The following is a 23,497-nucleotide window of genomic DNA, read 5'->3' as shown; positions in this document are numbered from 1 at the left end:
AGGCAGCCCATGCAGGGCTGCTTCTCTGTGCAGATGCCCACCTGTCTTCACCCAGCTAAAGGCTCTGAGACTGAATTGGCCAGAAGAATAAAGAAGGGAGGGGAAGGAGAAGGGAGGGGAGAGGAGGAAGAGGGGAAGAAAAAGGATAAGAGATTGAGAATAGGGAAGAGCTGAGTGAGATATTCAAAATCAGTGAGTGTCTTAACGTGTGTGTGTGCATGTGCACGCGTGTGTGCGTGTGCATGTGTGCGTGTGTGTGCATGTGCGTGCATGTGCGTGTGTGTGTGCCTGTGTGCGTGCATATGTGTGTGGACGCATGTGTCTGGGAAGGGGTGGATTTCAATGTAGATTATATATCTCATATGCCCATAACACCTGATTTAAAAATAGTATATATTACCATTCTAAGTTGAAACAAGTAATAAAAACTTCAGACACTTCTTGTCAACATAGCTTAAACTACATGCTAGGAAATGACGTCAACTATGATAGATGCTATGTTGTGTTTCTAGGTTCTCCATATTCATGTTCATGTTGTCTCACTCTGATGGACTTACAGCTACAAACTATGAAATAGTGGCTTTAAAAATGTGTTTAAAGTGGTGTATCATTCGACAGCTGTCTAACATTAACTAATACCTTCTTCTGGGAAAGAAAATTAATGAAAGTGAAAGCAGATGTAACATTTAGCCAGATGTCTCTGCTCATTTTTCTTTGCATGTGACTATTTTAAGCATATGGATGATCCTACTTTATCTCCATTAAGAGACAAAGCTGCAGGCCTCTTTGGTCCCACATTTCTTGAAGAAAGCACTTTGTAAGGAGTTTTTCTAATTCATTATTCGAATCTCTCCCCTCTCTGCTCTATTTAGGCTTTGTCGTTGCTGTTGGACAACAGTGCCAAGGAGAGGCTGTGGTTCCATGTTTGGTTAGTAGCTCTAGCACATAGAAACCCTCTCAATTTTCATCACCGGGAGGTTCTCAAGAAGCCTTTGGGTGTTGGTGGAGAAATGGACATCTTCGTCCTTGTGAATCTCCATGAGTTTGTAAAATAATAACCACTGAACAATTCAGCTAGGAGACAATTGGGAAGATAACAGGGAAACTGGCCAGGGAATCAAGATTACAAAGCAAAATGTCACCTACACTAATATTTTCGGTGAGTACATTTTTAATATGGGATATTGACCAAGAATATACATCCAATTTAATGTCTAGAAAATAAAGAGTGGTATAGGAAGACAGAGACTTTCTCTAAAGCTAAGCCAACATTTCTTTTCTCAACAGTTACTTAAGACACATTTTGTATCCATAAAACTCCTTGTTCCTATTTGAAGGCATCAAATATTTATTAAACTCATGCGCTATGCCAAACTCAGAATGTGCAGAATTGGAACCGCTCACCATTCTTACGATTAGGTGCAGTTCCCATTCTTGTAATGATCATGGGTTTGCGTTTGTGAAATGTGGGGTGAAGCAATTCCCTTTGGACTGATTGCTCTGCAGTTACTCACTAGGATATAAGTTTCTGGGTGGTGGGATGAGTGGCTGGAATCACCATCTGCTATTTTCTCACCTAGATGTGAGTTAGCCGTGGTTTGAGAAGCTATAAAACCAGTGCTCATGAAACCAACAGGCCTTGTGAGAATCAATGTGTGACCCTGATCTTTGTTTCTACCGTTCCCTTAGCGAATGTTGCAGGTTTGTTTCCTGTTCCTTCTCCACGTGCTGTGTGCCAAGCACAGAAAGCCTCAGTGACCTGCTACTGAACTAACCAGAACATGAACGAGAAGACCAACATTGGAGAAACAGCGGCGTGGCAGTAGGGGCACGGGGAAGCAGTCCTGACCCCTCTTAACTAGCCATGCGCAAGTCCAGGGCCCTGGTTTCCTCAACACAGAGGCAGCAAACGCAGACTCAACAGTCACCACAATCCCTGTCATGACGGCATTCTCTCTTCCTCACACGGACAGATGCTCACGTCGGTGACGAAGGCACTGAGGAGGCCAAAGAGCTTCCCAGAGCATCAAGAGAAGACTGACTGACAGCTGGTAGAACAAGTGACAAATATCCCTTTTCTTGGAAGACAATTTATGCAAGCTGAAGTGGAGAAATGTATTACTACGAACACTGTCTTACTCAGCTGTGTTGCATAGCTTGGAATTCAGTACAGGTAGATTTAAAATCGTCTCACATACAGATCAGTGTAAAAAGTATTGTGGTTTCCTGAGTGTCCAGGTTGGATCCTTAAGACTTAAGCACATCCACTTCTGTTATGGCTCCCTCTGGCTATGTAAGCTTTGGTGATTTCACAATGACCCAGTGAGCAGCTTGTAAGTGAGGCTGAGAAACAGCAAGAAGTCCTCTTTGGCCATCTGGTATATTGATTCAAGGGAACACCACTCACTGGTCACCCATGGACCAGATGTGGCCTGCAGGTGTTTCATTTTGCCAAAAGAAATATTTTTCAAATTGTAATGGGTTGTCAACATTTAAAAATCAGATTTTTATGTGAAAATATGGATTTTGTACTTCTGTTGAAATACTAGAAGAACTGGAAATCTAACAGTTTCTGAATGGCAATGACTGACCGGAGCTGAGTCACAGTGGCTGCTGTCAGAGACTGGGGGTTCGCTCCAGTGGCCTCCATTATATGACACAAAGAGGGGCTCACTCATTTCCATTCCTTTCTGGCTGCAGTGGGCACCTGTGTTTGCCACCTTTTTCTTAAACAACAGGGAATTGCTGAAGCAGAAATGCACAGCCAGGGAAGCACCTGATTTTCTCTCATCTTTTTCCTCCTCATTAGCATCAATAATTAAGTTTGGGACTGATTCTTTTATGTCTTCATAGCTAAAGTAGAAACTTTTGTTAGGAGCTGGTAAATGCTTCCTACCTCTTATAATTCATTTTACTAAGATAACATTCCTGGCAGTGTGCGGTGGCTCCCACCTGTAATCCCAGCACTTTGGGAGGCTGAGGCAGGTGGATCACCTGAGGTCAGAAGTTCAAGACCAGCCTGGCCAACATGGTGAAACCCTGTCTCTACTAAAAATACAAAATTAGCTGGGCATGGTGGCACGTACCTATAATCCCAGCAACTTGGGAGGCTGAGGCAGGAGAATCGCTTGAACCTGGGAGGCAGAGGTTGCAGTGAGCTGAGGTCTCGCCACTGTACTCCAGCCTAGGCAACAAAAGCGAAACTCTGTCTCAAAAAGCAAACAAACAAACAAAACAGCAACAACAACAAAAGTTCCTTAAAGAATAAGTTATCTGAATAAGTTATCCACTTTTGAAAGATGGGTGGAAGAGATGGATAAGTATTTTACTGTTGATCAAAATGTGTCAGCAGTTTTTGTGTAAGGCGAGGAATCCTCTAGTCAAGCAGCACTGTTTCCTGATCTACAACTAAGAAACAGACTTTTCACAACAGCCACTAAGGAGAAGAATGGAACTGACTTTGTCTTGAGTGACTGACAAAGATCAACTTTTCAAAATAGGCAATTTAACAAAGTTTGCAGAATACTAAATTTTGACTTCATAGATCCAATGAATTTTGATGATTAATCAGAACGCACTTTAGTATCTCTCCATGCATTTGGTTTTTTATTATTACCGTCAGCACCATTGCATGGAGCCAGAGACACAAGATCTTTGGAGAAGGTGGCAGATCTGCCTGGGTGCTGCAATGGGCCCTGAAGCTGCTCTACTGAGTCAGTCAGAGAAGAACAATCACAGACTCTTAAACTGGCAAGGACCTTAGTCCATTTAGCCCAAAATAATCCAGACAGGGATCCTACAAAAACGTGCCTATCACTGGTCATCTAGTTTCTGCCTGGAGAACTCCTGGGATGAGAGTTTGGCATGTCCACCTTCACCGTACGTCCATATATTACACACAGTGAGATCCATACAATGATGTATTAGGACTTTAGTGACTTTTTCTTTAAGTTAAGTTTAAATCCAGTTCCCTAAAATTTTATCCACAGGCACCAGTACTTCCCTCTGAAGTAATGGAGAAGACACATATAAAGTTACCAAGAAGATCTATGTGTTCACTTGGAAAATTCATTCAGACCCATTTACTGTGCATTAAGTATAGGGTTTAAAACTACATATTGCATTATTGTTATTATTATTATTTTAGAGTTAGGATCTTGCTCTGTCACCCAGGCTGGAGTACAGTGGTGCCATCATAGCTCACCACAGCATCAGACCCCTGGCTCAAACTGCATATTGCATTATTTTAATTTGTTTTTGATCCTCTTTCATTGTTTACAACATTTCTGTTTAAAAAAATTAAATCAGTGTTCACACTTCCAGATCTTGTGAGCATGCTTTTATAAATGAGGGCAAAAAAAAATAATAATAATGTCTCAAAGAATATTTTGGCTACTCACAACGTGAGAAGCAGCTTTTATTGTAACCTAAAAATGGCGTGTGTATTAACTTATTTTCCAGGAAGTTCTAGAGTAAGATTATGACCTTAAACTAGGTCTACATTGGCCCCAAAGTATAGTATGGTAGTGCAGCTTTCATTCACCCATTCAAAAATGCTAATTGATGGAGGACACTATGCCACAGCTCTTGCACTAGATGTTAGGATCAAAGTGGTGGGTCAGACAAGTTCCTATACTCACCGAACTGACATGCCAGTTGGGAAGATGGGCATTTGAAAACATACACAGAAAAATCAATGGCAGGAGTGAAATGTGCAACCGAGAAAACAGGATGAGGAGCAGGAAACAGGATGGAGGAGCAGGATGAGGGCTAGAGAGCAATTAGGGTGGGTCTTTGAGAGGGTGCCAGGGAGGCATCCGTGAGCACAGGCGTAGATGAAGTGAGGGTGGGGTGGGTGACACTGTCACTAGCTTTGGTCCGTAAGGTCCCTATGAGCTTGGACTGGGTCTTCTTGCCCCCTGAACCCACAAAGTGAATATCACAGTCTGGCACGGTGTCAGGACTCAATGGCTGTTCATGTATCAACTACATATACTCAGTCTGGGCTATGGTTTGAATGTTTGTGTCTCTTCTAGATTCCTCTGTTGAAATCCTTACCCACAAGGTGATGGTGTTAGGGGGTGGGGCCTTAGGATGTGATCGAGTCACGAGGGTGGAGACCTCTGAATAGGATTAGGGCTTTAATAAAAAAGGCCCAAGAGGGCTCCCTTGCCCCTTCCACCATGCGAGGATGCAGTGAGAGAGCACGCCCTCACCAGACACCGAGTTGCCTTGGCCTTGGCCTTCCCACCCTCTGGAACTGTGAGAAATAAATTGCTGCTGTTTAGACACTGCCTAGTTTACAGTATTTTGTTACGGCTGCCCGAATGGATGAAGACAGTCTATTACAAGGCTGCTGCATCGATGTCAGTGAAACAGTCTTGCCTCTGGGAGCTCAGCACCTGTAAGGGAGATGGACAAGATGCAACAGTGTAAAGGCAAAAAATGCCCTCAGAGCCCCAGGGAAGGAGGAAGTGAGGATGTGACCAGGGAAAGTTTATGGGGTTGAATCTTGGAGGTTGTATCAGATATTTAAATAAGTTGCTAGTTTGACAGGTACAGAAAGAACATCAGGGAAACTTGAGACATGTATTCCACAGTGGCTTTTAACTGAAAGTGCTGCTGTGGGTCTGCAAAGGCTTGGTGTGAATTTCCTGGAGGGTGATGGGGATTAACAAGAGGCTGTAACTTTGACCTATATATCTTAATTAGTAGTTGACATTTTGTAGTCACCAAAATGGTTTTACTGTTTCCTTTGATTGAACTGAAAAGCAAATGCTATACTTTGACTTGAGAAAACATTTTAATACTAACAAAACTAAAAAAACAATATATAAACTGGCAAGGGCCTTAGTCCATCTAGTCCAAAATAATCTAAACAGCGATCCTACAAAAATGTGCCTATCACTGGTCATCTAGTTTCTGCCTGGAGAACTCCTGGGACGACAGTTTGGCATGTCCACCTTCACCGTATGTCCATATATTACACACAGTGAGATCCACACAATGATGGTTAGGACCTTGGTGACTTTTTCTTTATGTTAAATTGAAATCTGGCTCCCTAAAACTTTATCCACAGGCACCAGTACTTCCCTCTGAAGTAATAGAGAAGACTCATATAAAGTTGCCAAGAAGGTCTATGCATTCACTTGGAATAGGTAGATATATGTATCTACCCGCCAATCAATCATTTCCCTCTCATTTATTATCGGTCTATCCATGTTGGATCTAGGGGCAAAAAGAACTGAAGGCAGATAAGGATGATATGAATGCACAGATAAAAATGAAATAAGCTTAAAATGAGTAGGTGAGACTATCAGAACAATGTAAAAAGAAGAAAAAAAGAAAAGAAATCAGGAAAACAAGTAAAATATAAAATGTGTGCTATAAAGACCTACCCACATATGCCACACATTTCATGCTAAGCTCTCTAGCAGCCAACACAGGGTAGGGGAACACGATTCACAGCCCATTAGATAGGTTATGAGACGCTCAACCATTCCTGGTGTTGAGACCAGAGGAAAATTTATTCCAAATGACCCTCTGCAGAGAACATCTTGAAGTACAGCAGCCAGAAGGGCGTCCCCAACACTGGCCTTAAAAATACGCTTTCAGTAAACATGAAGAACACGTTTCATGGGACCAGTCTATATTAAATTAGTTAGTGCAGTTAGGCATGAGCCACCGTGCCTGGCCTGTAATCTTATGTAATTTCTAAACTCGAATTGTCAAGTTTTATTAGGAGGTATCTATCGTTAGATCTTTTCCAAAATTCTTAGAATTAAGTCATTAGGTTTTTTTTGCCTAATGACTCAAAAGTGTGGGGAAAGTTTTTTCCATCATAGCTCGGTTTATTTTTTTCCCCTTCCTTCTCCCCAGTCTCTCCTTCTAAAGCCTCTACCAAGAGATTACATTTGTTGGATCTATTTTTCATAGCTCTCAAGTTTTTAAATGTTCATCTTTATCCAGTTCTCGGGTCTTCTGGGAAGCCCTTCAGTTGTATTTTCTAGGGCACTTTTTGGTGTTGTTCTGTTCATAATTTAGATCAAACGAGAATACTTCAGAAAGTGAAGGGAAGAAGCACTAGAAATAATTAAGAGGCCTTATTCATTTACGTCAGCGTGATCCAGGCTTTTGGGGGCAACTGGGGTATTCGACTACCCTACCTATTCAGTTCTTCTTCTGAATTTAAAAATATTTGTTTTGTAAATATTGTAAGTCTTGAGCAGTCAGCTTCCTTCATTTTCACAGCAGTCTGCTCTTTACCGCTCTGTGTGGTCAAGGTGATGCCTTCTGGAATCTCTCGGAGGATATTTACAGTCGGTCTGGCTGCAGCGAATGGACGACATCTTTAAAATGCTTCTCCAGGGATTTCCTTCCCAGGTGCTCGGTCTGAGGCCTCCCTTTCGCATGTCCTGTGTGCTGCAGTGGTACCCCATTGGCTATTCTCTCGTCCAGGTGCGGCCCAGGCTGTGGGCACGTGGCTTCAGCAGCCATAGAGCTGCTCCCTCCATGAATGCAGATTCCCATGTGGGTGGAGACAGGGCAGTGATGAGGGGTGACAGGGCCTCTTGCAGTGCTTGGGGCCTTGGCTTTGTGGCCACCTGCGGTGCAGCTCCCCTTCCAGCCCCACCGTCCACTCTGGAAGTCTCCCTGGCCAAGTCTCCTTCTGTCTTAGAGGCAAAAATGGGAGGCAGCAGCGTCTACTCTGACAGGTGCTCCACAATTCAGAATTTTTAAAAAACAAACTTCTTTTTGGTCTTCATTTTATTGTCATGTCTTTTGCCAATTGTGTTACACTCCCTGTGTCTGGCTTTCACTTTAACAGTGAACCATTTATGTTAACTTTACAAAAATTCTTCAACATTCTAGTCCATTGGGGCCCCTTCCTAGTGGCCCAGTGGCACTGTTTTTATTTTTTTAAATGTTTTTTATTTCTTCTATCATTTTACTTAGAAAAAAGAGAAACGTATGTGTTCTGGAAGCCATTTTGAAGAGAGATATTCTTTAGGAAATACCATTTGGTCATATTCAGGCAGAAGCAAGGTGAACTGGTTAGTGGGAAATCTCACAGGAAAACTGACCAGTAACAAAACGGCTTTTATTACCCAGAGCAGGGGCAACAAGGATAAAAGAAATAGACACATTCTAGAGGCATTATTTATTGGGCTGTATTTATTTATTTATTTATTGAGACAGAGTTTCACTCTTGTTGCCCAGGCTGGAGGGCAATGACACGATCTCGGCTCACTGCAATCTCTGCCTCCTGGGTTCAAGTGATTCTCCTGTCTCAGCCTCCTGAGTAGCTAGAATTAAAGGCATGTGCCACCAAGCCTGGCTAATTTTTGTATTTTTAGTATAGACAGGGTTTCACCATGTTGGCCAAGCTGGTCTTGAACTCCTGACCTCAGATGATTCGCCTGCCTCGGCCTCCCAAACTGCTGGCATTACAGGTGTGAGCCACCGCGCCTGGCCCCATTATTGATTTTTAATGGACATTTCAGGTAAAACACTGCAGGACACGGCCTCCAGTGTAGAAAGTCACGCTGGTACCAGGTTTAGCATACCTGCCACTGCCCAGGAACGGGAAAGGTGTCGAGTGGGAAAGTGAGAAGCTTCTTTTCCATGGGAGATGTTTGGTTGTTACTGAGGAGGAATATGAGTGGTTTGCTTGGTGTCTGGTAGCGTTTACTGAAGAGTGTGACATGTTCCAAAGTATTCATGTCACTTACACTAACAATATAACCTGCCTTGAGAACTCTTCTCCTTGTTCTTGGTTCATGCAGCCTCAAAGGTAATGGCTCCAAATGTTTGAGAGACTGAACAGATGTTCTTACAAACACACCAGCAATGCTCCAAGGAGCTTCAAACCGGTTCTAAACATTCACTTAGACAAATTCAAAATTAAAAAGGGCAGCTGAGGTTAATTCCTTGGAAATTTTGATATAAGAGATGTCTAGAGGATTAACTAGTTTGTAGAACCAAACCATTTTCTTTCAAATTTGCTGTTGGGAGTTAATAGCACCCTACATGTTTGAGGCTAATAATACCATTTTATCAATGAAGATGCACACTATGTATTATTTTTCTAGCTCTGGGACTACTCATTTATGGTTAGGCATGAGTTATTAGCAAATAATTTGAGCAGCAGTAGAATATTTAATTCCTATGTTGGGATCATGCAAAGGGTACGCCTGCTTACATTGTTGATCCAGTGCTCTGAAGGCGTGTGACACAGTGTCAGCCCTGAGCCACTCTGGAAGGATCTGGAGATTTCTTCTCCCTCATTCAAAAGATGTATGACAGAAGAGGTGCCCTTCAGTCAGAAACCCTGGGCAACAGCCTCCCTCAGGAGAGTTTCCATGAAGCCATTTGCATCCCTTCAGGTAACCGAGTCTCAATCTCTATCTCTTCATGCATGCCCTTTTCTCTTCTCTGAAGTGACGTGCTGTCACTTATATTTTGGCTCACCATAATGCTTCAGGAGTCTAGGCCCTTAAAAAAACAAGCTCCTTCACCTCATTCTGCAGAACAAGGTGAGTTTTAGGATAAAACTCAAACTTCCAAACGTATGTCATCTTGGATAATATGGACTCTGAAGTCTCACTGTGTGGAGGTATTCATTCATTTCAGGGGATTACACCAAACATCATAGATGAATGGCATGTGGCTGCCACCTGTTCCCCCACGACTGTGGATGGTACACATCACTAATCAATCAGGATGTTCATGACATCATCCATCAATCACTCATGACATCCATAACATCAATCAATTACTTATGATGCTCGTGTCATTAATCACTCAGGACACTCATGATATCATCCATCAATCACTCATGACATCCATAACATCAATCAATTACTTATGATGCTCGAGTCATTAATCACTCAGGACACTCATGATATCATCCATCAATCACTCAGGACATTCATGACATCACCCTTCAATCATGCATGACATCCATGGAATCAATCAATTACTCTTGATGCACATGTCATTAATCACTCAGGACATTCATGACATCAGTTACTTGTGATGTTTATGACATTAATCAGTCACTCATGATGTTTATGACATCATCAATCGATCACTCATGATATTCGTAACATCGATCACTCATGATGTGCCTGACGTTAGTCACTCGCTCATGATTCATATCATCACTCATGACCCTCATGACATCATTCATCAATTAGTCATGACGTTGCTCATATTAATCACTCACTCATGATGTTCGTGACATCATCCATCAATCCCTCATAATGTTCATGACATCATAAATCACTCATGATGTTAATGACATCAAGACTTTTGTGACATCATCCATCAATCACTCATGACTTTCATGACATCATCAATCACTCATGATGCTCTTTCCTGCTGACCCTGCACTTGGCCTCAGAACCCTTCTCATCCATAGCACTGCAGCCAGTGCCTTCCCAACAAGTGGGGCTGGTTGGCTGATTCCTATTTTTCATCCCTGCCCCACTCACTGCTCTGTTCTGACTAAAACCTTGGGAAGAGTAACAAGCACCTTAGTATACATATTTGCACGACACCTTAATAGCACCTCCATGGACATTTTCCCTGGTTAAATATGGTTTCCAGGGAGAAGATGTAGGTGGGGCAGCTGGGAGCTCCCAGCATCTGAAGGCATGGAGGGGAAAGGGCACAGCAGGTGGAAAGGGCAAGTGCTAAGAAAGCAGGAAATTTACTTCTTAACTTCTGCCAGGAACCAACTGTGAGGACCACGGTGGGCACATGCACTCTGGAAGCCACCAGGTACTCATTGCCACGCCTGACGGTTGATTTAATGTTTTGTGACTCTGGCATCCATGGCCGCTTCTGGAATTTGCTAGTGTAAGCGCAAGATCCAGGGGTTCCAACCTGAGCCTGCTGAGGTGCCGCAGTGCCCACTCACATTTGGGAACAGATGCTGCTTCATTCAGTTCATGCACGTTAGCCACCCCCAGCCTTGGCCCCAACTTTTGGATACTGAGTGGGTAGCAGGTGAATGTGTAAGAAACTCAATTGATTACTAAGGTGATGACAATGATGACAACAATTATGATAGTTAACACTTATTATTAAATACTTACTATTTATCAGATGCCATGGTAAGTACTTTACATGCACTATCTAGGTTAATCCTCAAAACAACCTCACAGGACAGGTACAGTGGTGCCCCATATCCACCAGGGACATGTTCCCAGACCCCAGTGGATGCCTGAAACCAAGGATAGTATGGAACCCCAAATATATAATGTTTTTCCTGTGAATATGTACCTATTATAAAGTTTCATTTATAAATTAGATATAGTAAGAAAAGAATAATAACTAATAATGAAATCAAACAATTATAACAATATACTGTAATAAAAGTTATTATGAATGGGTGTCTCTCTCTCTCAAAATATCTTACTGTTTGTAATATTTTCAGAGCACAGTTAACTCTGGGTAACTGAAACCTCAAAAAGTAGAACTGTGGATAAGCAGGGACTGCCATGCTGTTACTCCTCTGATTTTCAGGATGAGGGTGTGGAGGATTGAGCAAAGTTAACCAAGATGCCCAAGGTCGCAAAGCTGTAGGTGGCAGAGTCCAGGTTTGAACCCAGCACTATGATTCCATACTCCACAGACCTCCCTTATTGCCATTTCAATCTCCCGTGATTTTGATGATGATGGCAATGATGGTGACGACAGAAGATCTTGGGGAATATTTAATAGTAAGAAGAATAGTTACCAGAATTGAGTCACTTTATTTTAGGTTCGGGCAATAATATATTGGTTCCATTCAACTCGGAGAAGGAGAAGCCTGTCTTAATAAACCAAACTGTTAAGTCTAAGACCAAACTTCTTAAAGTCTGGAAAGTAACTCCTTAAATCACAACTAAACAATGAAAGGGGTGGGGGTGGGAGCCCAGAGCCGTAAGGGATTCATGAACACAGACTGCCTCGCTCCCACTCAAAGCAGCAAGTGACTGCAATAATTCCATCTTCGGCTTCAAGAAAAGGAAGTTTATTTAGTTATTTTTAAACATAAAAAAATGTTTCAGTGGGAAGCAGCAAATGGCCAATTCATACATGAACTCATTTTCCTGGTGGCATTTGGACATTTCTTAGAAACAGGATTGATTGAGTCCTTTTCAAAAACTTGAAGGAAAATAAATCATACTCTTGAGAATCATTTTGAAGAGAAAAATCCAGTTCTCTAAACAGAGGCGAGGACTGTGAAACACAAATTATGTAAATTGGGCACTTTGATGCCATTGTTCAGTGGTTCTGAGGGTTGAATTTAGATGGGTAGGAGAAAACGCTATAGAACTTGTTATAGCTCCATGCCACTTGACTGTGAATTTTGCATTATGTCAGGGAAGAAGTATTCCTGGAGAGAATCTATACTGGAACTGCTCTTTTTCCTCTAATATGCTAGAGTTGCTATCCAAAGACATGGTAGTATCACATTACTTCCTTCAGTGACCCCTCTTGCTGCTTCCAGAATGCGGTGAAGCCATTAAAAACAGTCTCTGGCACAGTCTAGTGTGGCTGCCCTTAATTTTATGTTCCTAAGAAAAACAAGCTGAGCACTCTTTCTTTCTTGTATAAGAAGGCAATATGGGCCTTAGAAGGGAGGTGTTGTGGGTTTGATTAATGGTGTCCCCGCAAAAGTTACGTTGAAGTGCTGACCCTTAGTTCCTGTGAATGTGACCTTATTTGGAAACAAGGTATTCGCAGGTGTAACCAAGTTAAGATGAAGCTACGCTGGATTAGGTGGGTCCTCATCCAATGATTGACATCTATATAAGAAGAGGGAAATCGGATGCAGAGACAGATGGGGAAGACCACATGAAGACTGAGGCAAAGATGAAAGCAATACATTGGTAAGTCAAAAACCGCCAAGGACTGCTGGCAACCACCAGAAGCTCAAGAGAAAAGTGGAACAGATTCTCCCTCACAGCCTCCAAGAGAAACCACACTGGCCAACAGCTTGATTTTGGATTTCCGGCCTCCAGAACTGTGAGAGAATAAATTTCTGTTGGTATAAGTCACCCAGATTGTGGTAATTTGTTACAGCTGTCCTAGGAAGTGAGTCCAGGAGGTGAGTACTTTTTTTCTTTAAAGATGGAATTGGGTTTATCCAGGACTAGAAGGTGAGACCACCCAGCCTTTCCCTGTCCCCGGCATTCCCAGTCATCTAAGACAGCTGAAGACTGAGTTCCTTCACAGGCGTCGGTCTGGGGGTGAATACACAGCCACTTTCATGTTCTCTGATTTCTCATTCATCCCTCCTGGAAGGGGATGAAAATCAACCCTGCCCTGAAAGTCTTGGAGAATGTACAGGGGTTTATCAGGTAGCCAAAGACAAAAGCATAGAAATGTGAAAAATAATATTGAGTTTAGGGAATTCTAAGTAGATCTATTTATGCTAGAATATAATTTGCAAGGAATCAGAAATGGGAACATAGTCATCAACTATTATAATATAATTAGAAATGTACTTTTCAGGTCAGGCGCGATGGCTCACGCCTGTAATTCCAGTACTTTGGGAGGCTGAGGCGGGTGGATCACCTGTGGTCAGGAGTTCCAGACCAGCCTAGCCAACATGGCAAAACTCCGCCTCTACTAAAAATACAAAAATTAGCTGGGTGTGGTGGTGGGCGCTTGTAATCCCAGCTATTCAGGAGGCTGAGGCAGGAGAATTGCTTGAACCTGGGACGCGGAGGTTGCAGTGAACCAAGATGCATCATTGCACTCCAGCCTGGGTGACAAGAGCAAAACTCCATCTCAAAAAAAAAAAAGAAATGTGCTTTTCAAATTGTAAAGAACTTAATAAGTAGAAAATGATTTCTTTTATTACCATCTCCCTAGGTCATTGAGAAGACCAATTAAATATGTATGCCAAAAACTGCTTGGTATTGTCTGAAAAATCATCATAAAAGGTTACATCATAATACAATATTTTGAATATAGCTGGTTTCACTTCCAGACAATAGAGAGGTGGACAGAAACTCTCTATATTACATAGATAGGTGAGTTTCCACAAGGTTCCACTGAGTCTGGCTTACAGCTGATCCCTCATACAAGTATCCAGGGGTCATCTGAAACCCATGTCCTTTAGATATAAATATTGTCATTCAGAGATGGGATCCAGTGAAGTAGTGAGTGGATATAGTGGCTATAAACATTCCTGAACCTCTATTTATATATTCTATTCAAATATATTTTTAATGTAACTGTGCAAAGTAGAAAAATAATTTTATGGGTTTCTATGTACAATAAAGAATTAAGGAATTAACCTAAAATAATTATTATTAACCTAAAAATAATTTTTAGGTTTGTATGTACAATCAAATATTTTAAGGAATTAAGAATTATAAACATAAAACATAAACATATAAGCATACAAATGTCAAATATTGAGAAGCTACAGAAGAAAAGTTAATGAAAAATTAGAGAAAGCACATGTTGATACTGCTAGATGGAACTCTATAATGATGTTGGACCAAATACACTGTGGAAGAAAAACTGGACATCAGAAGAAGATCAGTATGCCAAAGGACTAATGAAACAGAAGTACTGCTTGCAAACAACTGATGAGCTACAATCAGCTATGATTATAATGGACAGACTGTTTATGTTGCCCCCAAATTTATACATTGAAGTCCTAACCTCCAACGTGATGGTATTAAGAGGTGAGGCCTTTGAGAGGTGATTAGGTCCCAAAGGTGGAACCCTCAGGAATGGCATTAGTGTGCTTATAACAAGGCCCCAGAGAACTCTGTCACCATCTTTCCCACCATATGAGGATACAAGGAGAAACTGGTCATCTGTGACCCAAAAGAGGGCCCTTACCAGAATCAACCATGCTGCTACCCTGGTCTTGGACTTCCAGCTTCCAGAACTGTGAGAAATAAATGTCTGTTGTTTATAAGCCACATAGTTTATAGTACTTCACTACAGCAGCCCAAATGGACTAAGACGATAAAGTTATACTGCTGAATATCCGTTATAATACTGAATATAAGTTACTGGATAGGTCAATATCAGCTAAACTTACCAAAAACTGTCCTAACGGAAGGCCCGCAGAAAGGCAGGAAGAATGATGAAGTCTATATGGAGCAGTTATAATTTCATGATTTTATACCCAACCCTTATGTCCTAATGTGGTTTGATAGCCTATATCTGCTCTCAGGGACACGACTTTTGGCTGGTTGGTATCCATCTTGTCCTAGCTGTTAAATCCTTTGACTATCATCCCTTCCTATGCCCAGACAACCTGAACTACTTGCACTTCCCTCCCTGTGTGATGGATTGAACAGCTTTGAATGTGGGCACGTTTACAGATTTTACCAAAGAGACGCCTCTCATTGCCGGTACATTTATCCTCAACCTAAAAAAGGAAGGATTTTTTTGGTTCTGGTTGCAAGTAGAAGACTAAGTCAATTCATATAATAAAATGCTGCAGGAGGAGGGAAGGAGAAGAAAACAAGAGTCTCTAATGCTAGGAGTGGAGATGTTATTTTTGTCACATGTTTCCAAGAATCTCTCAGAATAATTTGGGGTGTGAAGGAAACAGGACAGGAAATGAGCATTGACTCAACATTGCTCTAGACTACACATCTGGGTCCATTTTAATATCTATTGAGAAATGTGGAGAAAAATAAAATTATTTTAAATTATCTTTATTTATTAAATCAGGTTGCTTGTATTCACTTGATCCTGATTCACATGCTGCAAAAGATTCCATCGCATAATCTTACAACATTTCTTGTGCTTTTTCTCAGGCTGTACCTTCCACTTGGGCTGCTTTTTCACATTCCAAATCCTACCTACTCATTTGTTTTAAATGCCACCTCATCATTGATACCTTCCCTGAGTCTTCTCCTCCAGCAAAAAGCCCCAAGTAATCCAAATGGGTATCATCATTTCCTCCTTTAAGATTTCATAGCAATGGATCATCTCATCCCTTAGGCAGTCACCGCCAATGCCTGCTCAGCTTTCCCCATGGCAGAACGAGGCTCAGCTTCACGGTCTACTGAGGCAGTTATCACTGGTAACTGCTTCCAGGTTCAGAGTTGGCTGCTACTGTCGCCCTGTTTACTTTGCTGTCTTTGTAAATTTCAGCCTTTTCAGACAATCTCTTTTTGTAAGTGGGATTTTGGTTACCTCTATGGGGAGAGTTTAATTTGGGCATTCAAGTTACTTTAGCCAGAAAATAGCTTATTATGTAAACATTTCAAAGACAAATTTTGTAGAGAAGAGGGCTAGTTTACGTCTACCTTAAGATGAGGCAATAGGCTAAATATTTAAACAGATCTTAAATGATTCAGGAAACCCTAAGGTGATAATTTCATAATGACTAAGAGTTCAGTTTCTTAATCAACAAAAGAAAGGCAGGGTGGAGACTGGATTAGATGCTCTGAGATCTATTCTTATCTTCAGATTTTAGGAATCTGTTTGATTATTATAGGGATCCAGGCATTGGCAGGAGGAGCATCCCATCCTTTCTGAAGGTGAGATGGTGGAGGTGCCAAATGGGCAGGTCAGTTGTGTGTGTGTGACTCAGTATGGCTATACCTGGGGCCCAGGTCAGTCATGTGTGTGCATGACCCAATGTGGCTATACCTGGGGTCTAGGTCAGTTGTGTGTGTGACCCAGTGTGGCTGTACCTGGGCCCAGGTCAGTTGTGTGTGTGACCCAGTGTGGCTGTACCTGGGGCCCGGGTCAGTCATGTGTGTGCATGACCCAATGTGGCTATACCTGGGGTCTAGGTCAGTTGTGTGTGTGTGACCCAGTGTGGCTGTACCTGGGGGCTGGGTCAGTTGTGTGTCTGACCTTGTGTTGCTGTACTTGTTCTTTGCTTCTTTTTCCCTCCCAGGTATCAACTATGGAGTCATCTCTTCACAATAACTATTTGCAGACCACAACACAAGCCTTGCAAATACATAAACATACAAAGAAACATGAATTTCCCCCGGGGACAGAAGGCCAGTGATAGACTAGAAATCTGCACAGGAGCCACCCTACAGTGCTCTCTAAACTTTAACCCTTTGTCCAAACAGCCTCCCAACACGGGGCTGTGTTTCTATCTACCTCGGGTTCCATGTTTACATCCGCCATGTGGGAACTGGAACTTCCCTGCCTAAATCCATGGCCATGGATCTTCTGGGAGAGCCTTTTTAACTTCAACCCAGGGCTGCAGCTTATGGAAACTGAACCATAAAAGGCTTCCAGTTGTCAGAATGAGGCATCCAGACTAAACTTGAGCTTGAACTTAGCAGGGATCTGTGACCTCCAAAGGGAAGTGGGGAAAGGGTTTGTTAACAAGGGCCAGGCGAGGTGGCTCATGCCTGTAATCCCAGGACTTTGGAAGGCCAAGGCAGGTGGATCATTTGAGACCAGGAGTGTGAGACCAGCCTGGCAACATGGCAAAACCCTGTCTTTACTAAAAATATAAAAATTATATATCCATGTAATCCCAGCTACTTGGGAGGCTGAGGCAGGAGAATCGCTTGAACCCGGGAGGCGGAGGTTGCAGGGAGCTGAGAGCGCACCAGTGCACTCCAGCCTGGGCGACAGAGCGAGACTCCATCTCAAACAACACAACAAGTGAGCTGTTGGGTTCTGGAGTCTGGGAGGGTCACCATGTGGAGCAGAAGTTAGTATGTGGTAGGAATATGACCGAGCAGCTCAGCCTCAAATCATGATTTAAACTATTTTTCTTTCTCCTCTCCTCTTCTACCTTCTCCCAGTCTCAAGATACCACCTTGAGACAAGCTGCCTATGTGTTACCTTTCATCTTGAAACACAGCCTCAGAATGGGCTGTGGCCTCCACTCCCTTTCTTTTCCCATTCTATGCTCTCATGCCTTATGCACATTTATTGACCCAGATGCTTGCGGAGCACACACTGTGCTCTCTTATCTGCTCATGTATTTCCTTAAAACCTCCAGGGGTCAGATCCCGATAGGACCCAGATACCTCCAGAATTCTTTCTTTAACAAAAGATGTACTTCAAGGCTGAAACCCACTCATGGCTGAAGAGTGACTACAAGGCCAACTGTGATTAACTGATAACCTGGTAGGACCCACGAGGTGCCAGCCCCTTCACCAAATCAGACAATAATTAAAGAGGGGCCACCACAGCCAGTCACACCCCTTGGCACCTCCTAACCCCCCAAGCTCTTCTGCATTCCAAATCCTTCTTCTTCTTCTTCTTTTTTTTTTTTAAAGAAACCCTCCACAAATTGAAGAGTGGAATCGCTTTCTGCTCTTCCCCTTGCTGGCACAGATAATAAAGAAATATTGCTCCTTCATATCACAACTCATTATTATCTGACTTCTTTCCATGAATGGTGAGAAGCCAGACCCTTCTTGCTGGTTATAGTAAGAATTTGGGAAATACAAATCTATACTGTCGCTGTCTTGACCAGTGCAGACCTCAGATCCCAAAGGCTCTGCCTCCTGCTGAGGCCAGACCAAGCCCCTCTGGAAAATGACCTCTGCCCCTAATTCAGGATCTCCACATTGGAGGCTCTGTCACCTTTCTCATTCAACCATTGTTGCCTGGGGGCACTCTTCTTGAAATCTACTTCAATTTTTCACTTCTGTGTTTGATCATGACCTCCTGTGTGTTGAAGCTACCTCCTGCTTCTGAGACAGGATTCTGGTTTCTGATTATGTAGCTCCTTCTAAGACTCTCTGGCTCCTAGTGGGTCTGCTTGCCAGTTTTCCCAATCCCTATGCCCCGTCAATCCCTATAATTTCCCAAATTCTTATTTTACAAAGATCCCGCCCCAGGGAGACAGGACTCACTGGGCTAGGAACCGGGAGACCTTGACGCTGGCCCTCTCTGTATCACTGGCTCATCGGGAATCAGGGAATCCACTCAACTTCTGGCTTAGGGTTTGCCACCTGATACCTGAAGTGGGTCAGTTCGATCTTAGGTTCTTTCCCCTACAGCACTCTACAATTTCAGACCCTTGGTGGCCTCCTTCTTGGGACGCACAGGAAAGAGGAATTTGGTACCATCAACTTTGAGGGAACTGGGGCACTAACGTTATATTTCAGATGCACCCCCCTCATCCCTCCGTGGTCTCCTGGCTGTCTTAGAAGAATGTCAGGGGCTGAGCTTGCATAGAGAAAGCGGCTGAGTGTTCCTGTTCTGTGGATTTTCAAGATTTTAGATGCCACTGATAAAAGAGAACAAAGTCATGAAGCCATGAGCTCTCCAGCAGCTAGCAAAGGCTAGCAAAGACATTTCTCTGATAAAAGTTATTCATTCTCCACCTATGGCTTAGGAGATTGAAGCTCTAACTGAGGAGTGAGTTGCTCCTGAACTCAGTCTCCGCCTGTAGCATATTTTCATTCTTTGAGGTCATCGCAGGAGATCATATTTTGTTAGGACCATATTTATGACTTACCTTTCCATAGATTCATATCATATCTTTCCAAGATACGGACAAGCAGCAAAAGTATCCTTTGTATCCCGTATGCAACATGGCCTACTCTTTTGTGCATGCTGGTTGCTGTGATCAAACTCTTGCAGTTTGGGATAAATTATCAATGAATTGGGACATAGGAAAATATTTTTCTGAGACTTCTTTAACATAACCTCAATCCTTTTTTCTTATCTGGTCATTTGAGATGGAGTCTCACTCCGTTGTCCAGGCTGGAGTGTAGTGGTGCGATCTTAGCTCACTGCAACCTCCGCCTCCCGGGTTCAAGCGATTCTTCTGCTTCAGCCTCCCAAGTAGCTGAGATTACAGGCATTCACCACCATGCCCGGCTAGTTTTCGTATTTTTAGTAGAGACCGGGTTTCACCATGTTAGCCAGGCAGGTCTCGAACTCCTGACCTCAGGTGAATCTGCCCACCTTGGCCTCACAAAGTGCTGGGATACCAGGCCTGGTGATATTTGATCATCCTTAAATATGACTGAAAAGTTAATCTTTGAAATTGTTTTACGACCTTTATTGTTGACTTAGGCTCATCACTGTGTAGGATATTTACCCTACCTAGCTCATGGGACTATTATTTTTTGTGGATGACGGGAGACAAACTGAGAGATTACCAGCACAGCATGCACAGACAACTCTGATAAGCTGCACCCCTGTACGAAACATAAAGTAGTCCCACTGCCCCAGGATTTGTGGGGGTCCAGTCATCTCGCCCCCTGACCAATGTTACCAGGTAGGCGGGATCCTCATCTGTTCTGGAATACGCTGTGCTCCCACCACAGCCGCCGCCCCCTCCCTGCAAGTGTGCCCGCCCCTCCCTGCAAATGTGCCTGCCAGGGCTCTCCGCCCTGACGGGGTGGCAGGAGCTGACCTTCGCACTTGAGCAGGAAGAAGTCCATGCTGTGGCTGAAGGAAGCGCTGAAGTAAGTACAGTTCTCAACCAGGTCGCAGGAGAGGCACTGCCTGTTGAAGTTACCCACCGTGTTGGCACTGGAAGAGCAAAGGACACAGGGGTGAACGTGGGCGGAGAGGAGCCGCCCTCCACGTTGGGTGCCGCAAACTGCTGGGCTCTCCCCATGAGGGTGATCTGCAGAGCCCTGCTACAGGGTCCCTTGGCCTTTCTCCCTTTGTCTCCCTGCTGGAGCCCCTGAGACCACCCAGTTCCATTTCCACCTTTCTTTGCTGGTGGGTCCCTCCCACTCTCGAGAGCTTTTAGCACCCTTGCTCGTGGGAGGGCCGGCAGGCGGTCACCTATGCTGCCTTCTCCTGGCTCTGCAGATGGCCTGGTGCGAGGAGCATGGAGCTGTCGGCGTTATGATCTAGCACTCTATCTGCACGTGTCCTGTCTGAGTGGATGGCTAGCAATTTGAGAACAGTAAACAGGGTGACGTATCTTCAAACTCTCTGGAGTTCCAAACGCTGGCATGCGAGCAGGCAGGGGCTGCAGCAGCACCGGTGGAACTGAACTCTGGCAGCTTCCAAAAGCCACGTCCCCTGACAGAGTGAAACCGCAAGAGCTCGCGCTTCCCATTCAATGGAGCTAGGCAAGTGGGAACTGGCTTGAAGATGTTACCCGGGACCACTGTGGTCAAGGGTCATTTCAAGTCAAGAAGGCCTAAAATGTGCTCCCTAAAATGGAAAGATCCTGAGGTACTGGATCTACCTGGAAGAAGTTCTTATCTGAACATTTTGCCCTGGGAGGGTCCCCTCTAACCATAGGTTTCAATATGAAGACTGTTGTTCCAGGAGTAAAGACATTTCATGGGAGAGGGAAGACAACCTTCTCATTCTGTAAGTTAGAGGATGGGGCCCCAGGCAGCCTCTCACGTTTATTAATTGGTGACATGCGGATTTCAATTTTCCTAGTAGACACGTGGCGACAATGGAACATCTACACGGAGAAGCACATCTGTGACTCTCCCTCCACTGGCTCCCTCATGCTGACCTCATCCTCTCTGCATAGCTGCCAATGGCTGGGAAGGGAGGCTGCGTTCACCAGGGAGGCTTTCCATGTCCCAGCAGTGGGGTGGGGGCAACAGGCACTGGCTCCATTTAGACCATGTGCCACTGGCCTCAAGCCTCAGGTCTGCCCTGAACAACATCCTCTTCAGTGGCTCAGGTGTCTTTAGGTGTGACTGGCTGTAGCCTTCCCATGCAGGGGCACAGGGAGGCAGCAGATACCCGCTCCTCACCTCTGTGGCCCTGGTAGAAAGTGCCCAGGGCTAATCTCACTTCACAACCCAAAGCCTCCTTTCGTGAGGACAGTGACTGAGCAGATGACAGGAGTGAATGTAGAAGAGGGACACGCCCTAGAAAACATCCAGTCCCCCTCCAGAGTTCAGGGCACAGTGTCCCCGCCCTCTTTGAGATTTGGAAGCTTGTCCAAAGTCACACAGTTGGGCTGTTGAGATGGGAAATTGCCTTTGGGGCCTCATCATAAATATGAGTCTTCTACTTTATAGCCATAGAATATTTGTGATTAATGTTTTTTTGTTTTTTTTCCCTAATCAAATTTCATTCATTTACCCTGATCCCAAATAATTTGAGACTGCTTCCAAATTGAGGAGCTTCAAGATCATGCTTCCTGTCTTCCTCAGGGCAGAGGCCCCCAAAGCCAGCGAGCTGCAATGCCGGACAGCAGGGCCAGCTCCTCGCACTGACCCACTGGTTCATTTCCAAACCACACTCTGCTCCCTACAAAAACTCAGTGTGGGGAGGGCGCATAATTCCTCTGAGGTGACACTGAATAGAGGTGAAAGGAAAGACGGCTAAAAGTCCGTCCGTTAGCAGAAGAGGCAAGTGAGTGATGGGGAAAACCCAAGTCAACAACAGCAGAAAAATAAAGCTTCAAAAGTCTCAAAACGACCCCTTTGGTGGCCTCTGCAAGTGTCATTACTTCGCTCCGGACTCCACAGCTACTCCTCTGTGGTGGGGTCTGTCTTTGCTGCCCCCTCTTTCTGAACTGCCGAAAAGGTGTAATTCTGCAAAGCCTGGATGCCCTCCTAAGGGGGAGAACCCTGTGTGCAGGGGGAGCCAGAGCTACCTGTAGAGCTGTCGTCTCCGAGGCAGGTCCTCCGTGCTCAGGAAGTAGCTGCAAAGATCACCAAGGTGCACAGGGTTAGTTTGCTTCAGGGCATATCTGCACTTCACATTCCTGGCACTACCTCTATGGACACTCCTCAGGGACTGCCGCCCACGGCCTGCAGAGAGCAGCTCCCCTGTTCAGGTCCAGCTACACCTGTGGCCAGAGCAAGGGGTGGGCAGACACCTAAGGGCTGAGGGGCACCAGTGCAGATTCCATTGGCTTTGGGTGCTCCCTGTACTGGCCTCTGCTTCATGGCTGGAGGACACTGTGGTTGGGGATGACACACATCTGAATATGGATGTGGAATTCTTTTACAAGATCACTCACCTTCTGAAGGGCAAGGAGCTGAGCACATTTAAGACAAGTTAAAACATAGAGCCTGGTGCAGTAAATAGTCGTTGATTCATTTTCACCTAAGACCACCCAATGCAGAAACCTTGGCTCTTACCCAGGGAGCAGGGAGGCAAAACTGTGTGGTGGTGAAGTCCTCCCACCCGGGCTCCCCTCATCTGAGCCAAATCCACCTGCTACCAACTGAATAACCTGGAGCAAATTACTTATTTTTGTTTTAATTTACTTATTTTTAAAACAGGGAAAGCAGTAAACCCTCCTCACCTCATGGAACTGTTGTATTCAATGAGATACTGTCTGTAAAGCACTTGGCTTAGTGCCTGGACGAGTAAATACTGAATCAACATCAGTGCTACCCCTACTACTACTGCTGGAAAACTCAATCAGCATCAGTACTACCCCTACTACTACTGCTGGAAAACTCAATCAGCATCAGTACTACCCCTACTGCTGCTGCTGGAAAACTCAGTAAGCATCAGTGCTACCCCTACCACTGCTGCTGCAAAACTCAATCAGCATCAGTACTACCCCTACTACTACTGCTGGAAAACTCAATCAGCATCAGTACTACCCCTACCACTGCTGCTAGAAAACTCAGTC

At 44.1% G+C, this 23,497-nt stretch overlaps 1 protein-coding gene across 2 annotated transcripts in view; it reads right to left on the bottom strand.

Moving 5' to 3' along the window:
- The window catches only part of DPP6 (dipeptidyl-peptidase 6), a 629,240-nt gene that overhangs the window by 66,588 nt on the left and 539,155 nt on the right, over window positions 1-23,497 (bottom strand). For both annotated transcript variants that reach the window (XM_011973070.1, XM_011973071.1), the window contains 2 exons: window positions 22,505-22,552; window positions 20,333-20,451 (listed from right to left, as the gene is read on the bottom strand). In XM_011973070.1, the coding sequence (XP_011828460.1) occupies window positions 20,333-20,451; window positions 22,505-22,552 (167 nt within the window). The remainder of the gene's footprint in view (window positions 1-20,332; window positions 20,452-22,504; window positions 22,553-23,497) is intronic.

This window comes from Mandrillus leucophaeus, unplaced genomic scaffold, assembly GCF_000951045.1.
Source record: "Mandrillus leucophaeus isolate KB7577 unplaced genomic scaffold, Mleu.le_1.0 Scaffold134, whole genome shotgun sequence".
In the NCBI taxonomy this organism is placed as follows: Eukaryota; Metazoa; Chordata; class Mammalia; order Primates; family Cercopithecidae; genus Mandrillus; species Mandrillus leucophaeus.
Note: the sequence above shows the minus strand (reverse complement) of the source record. Positions and strands in the feature narration are given on the sequence as shown.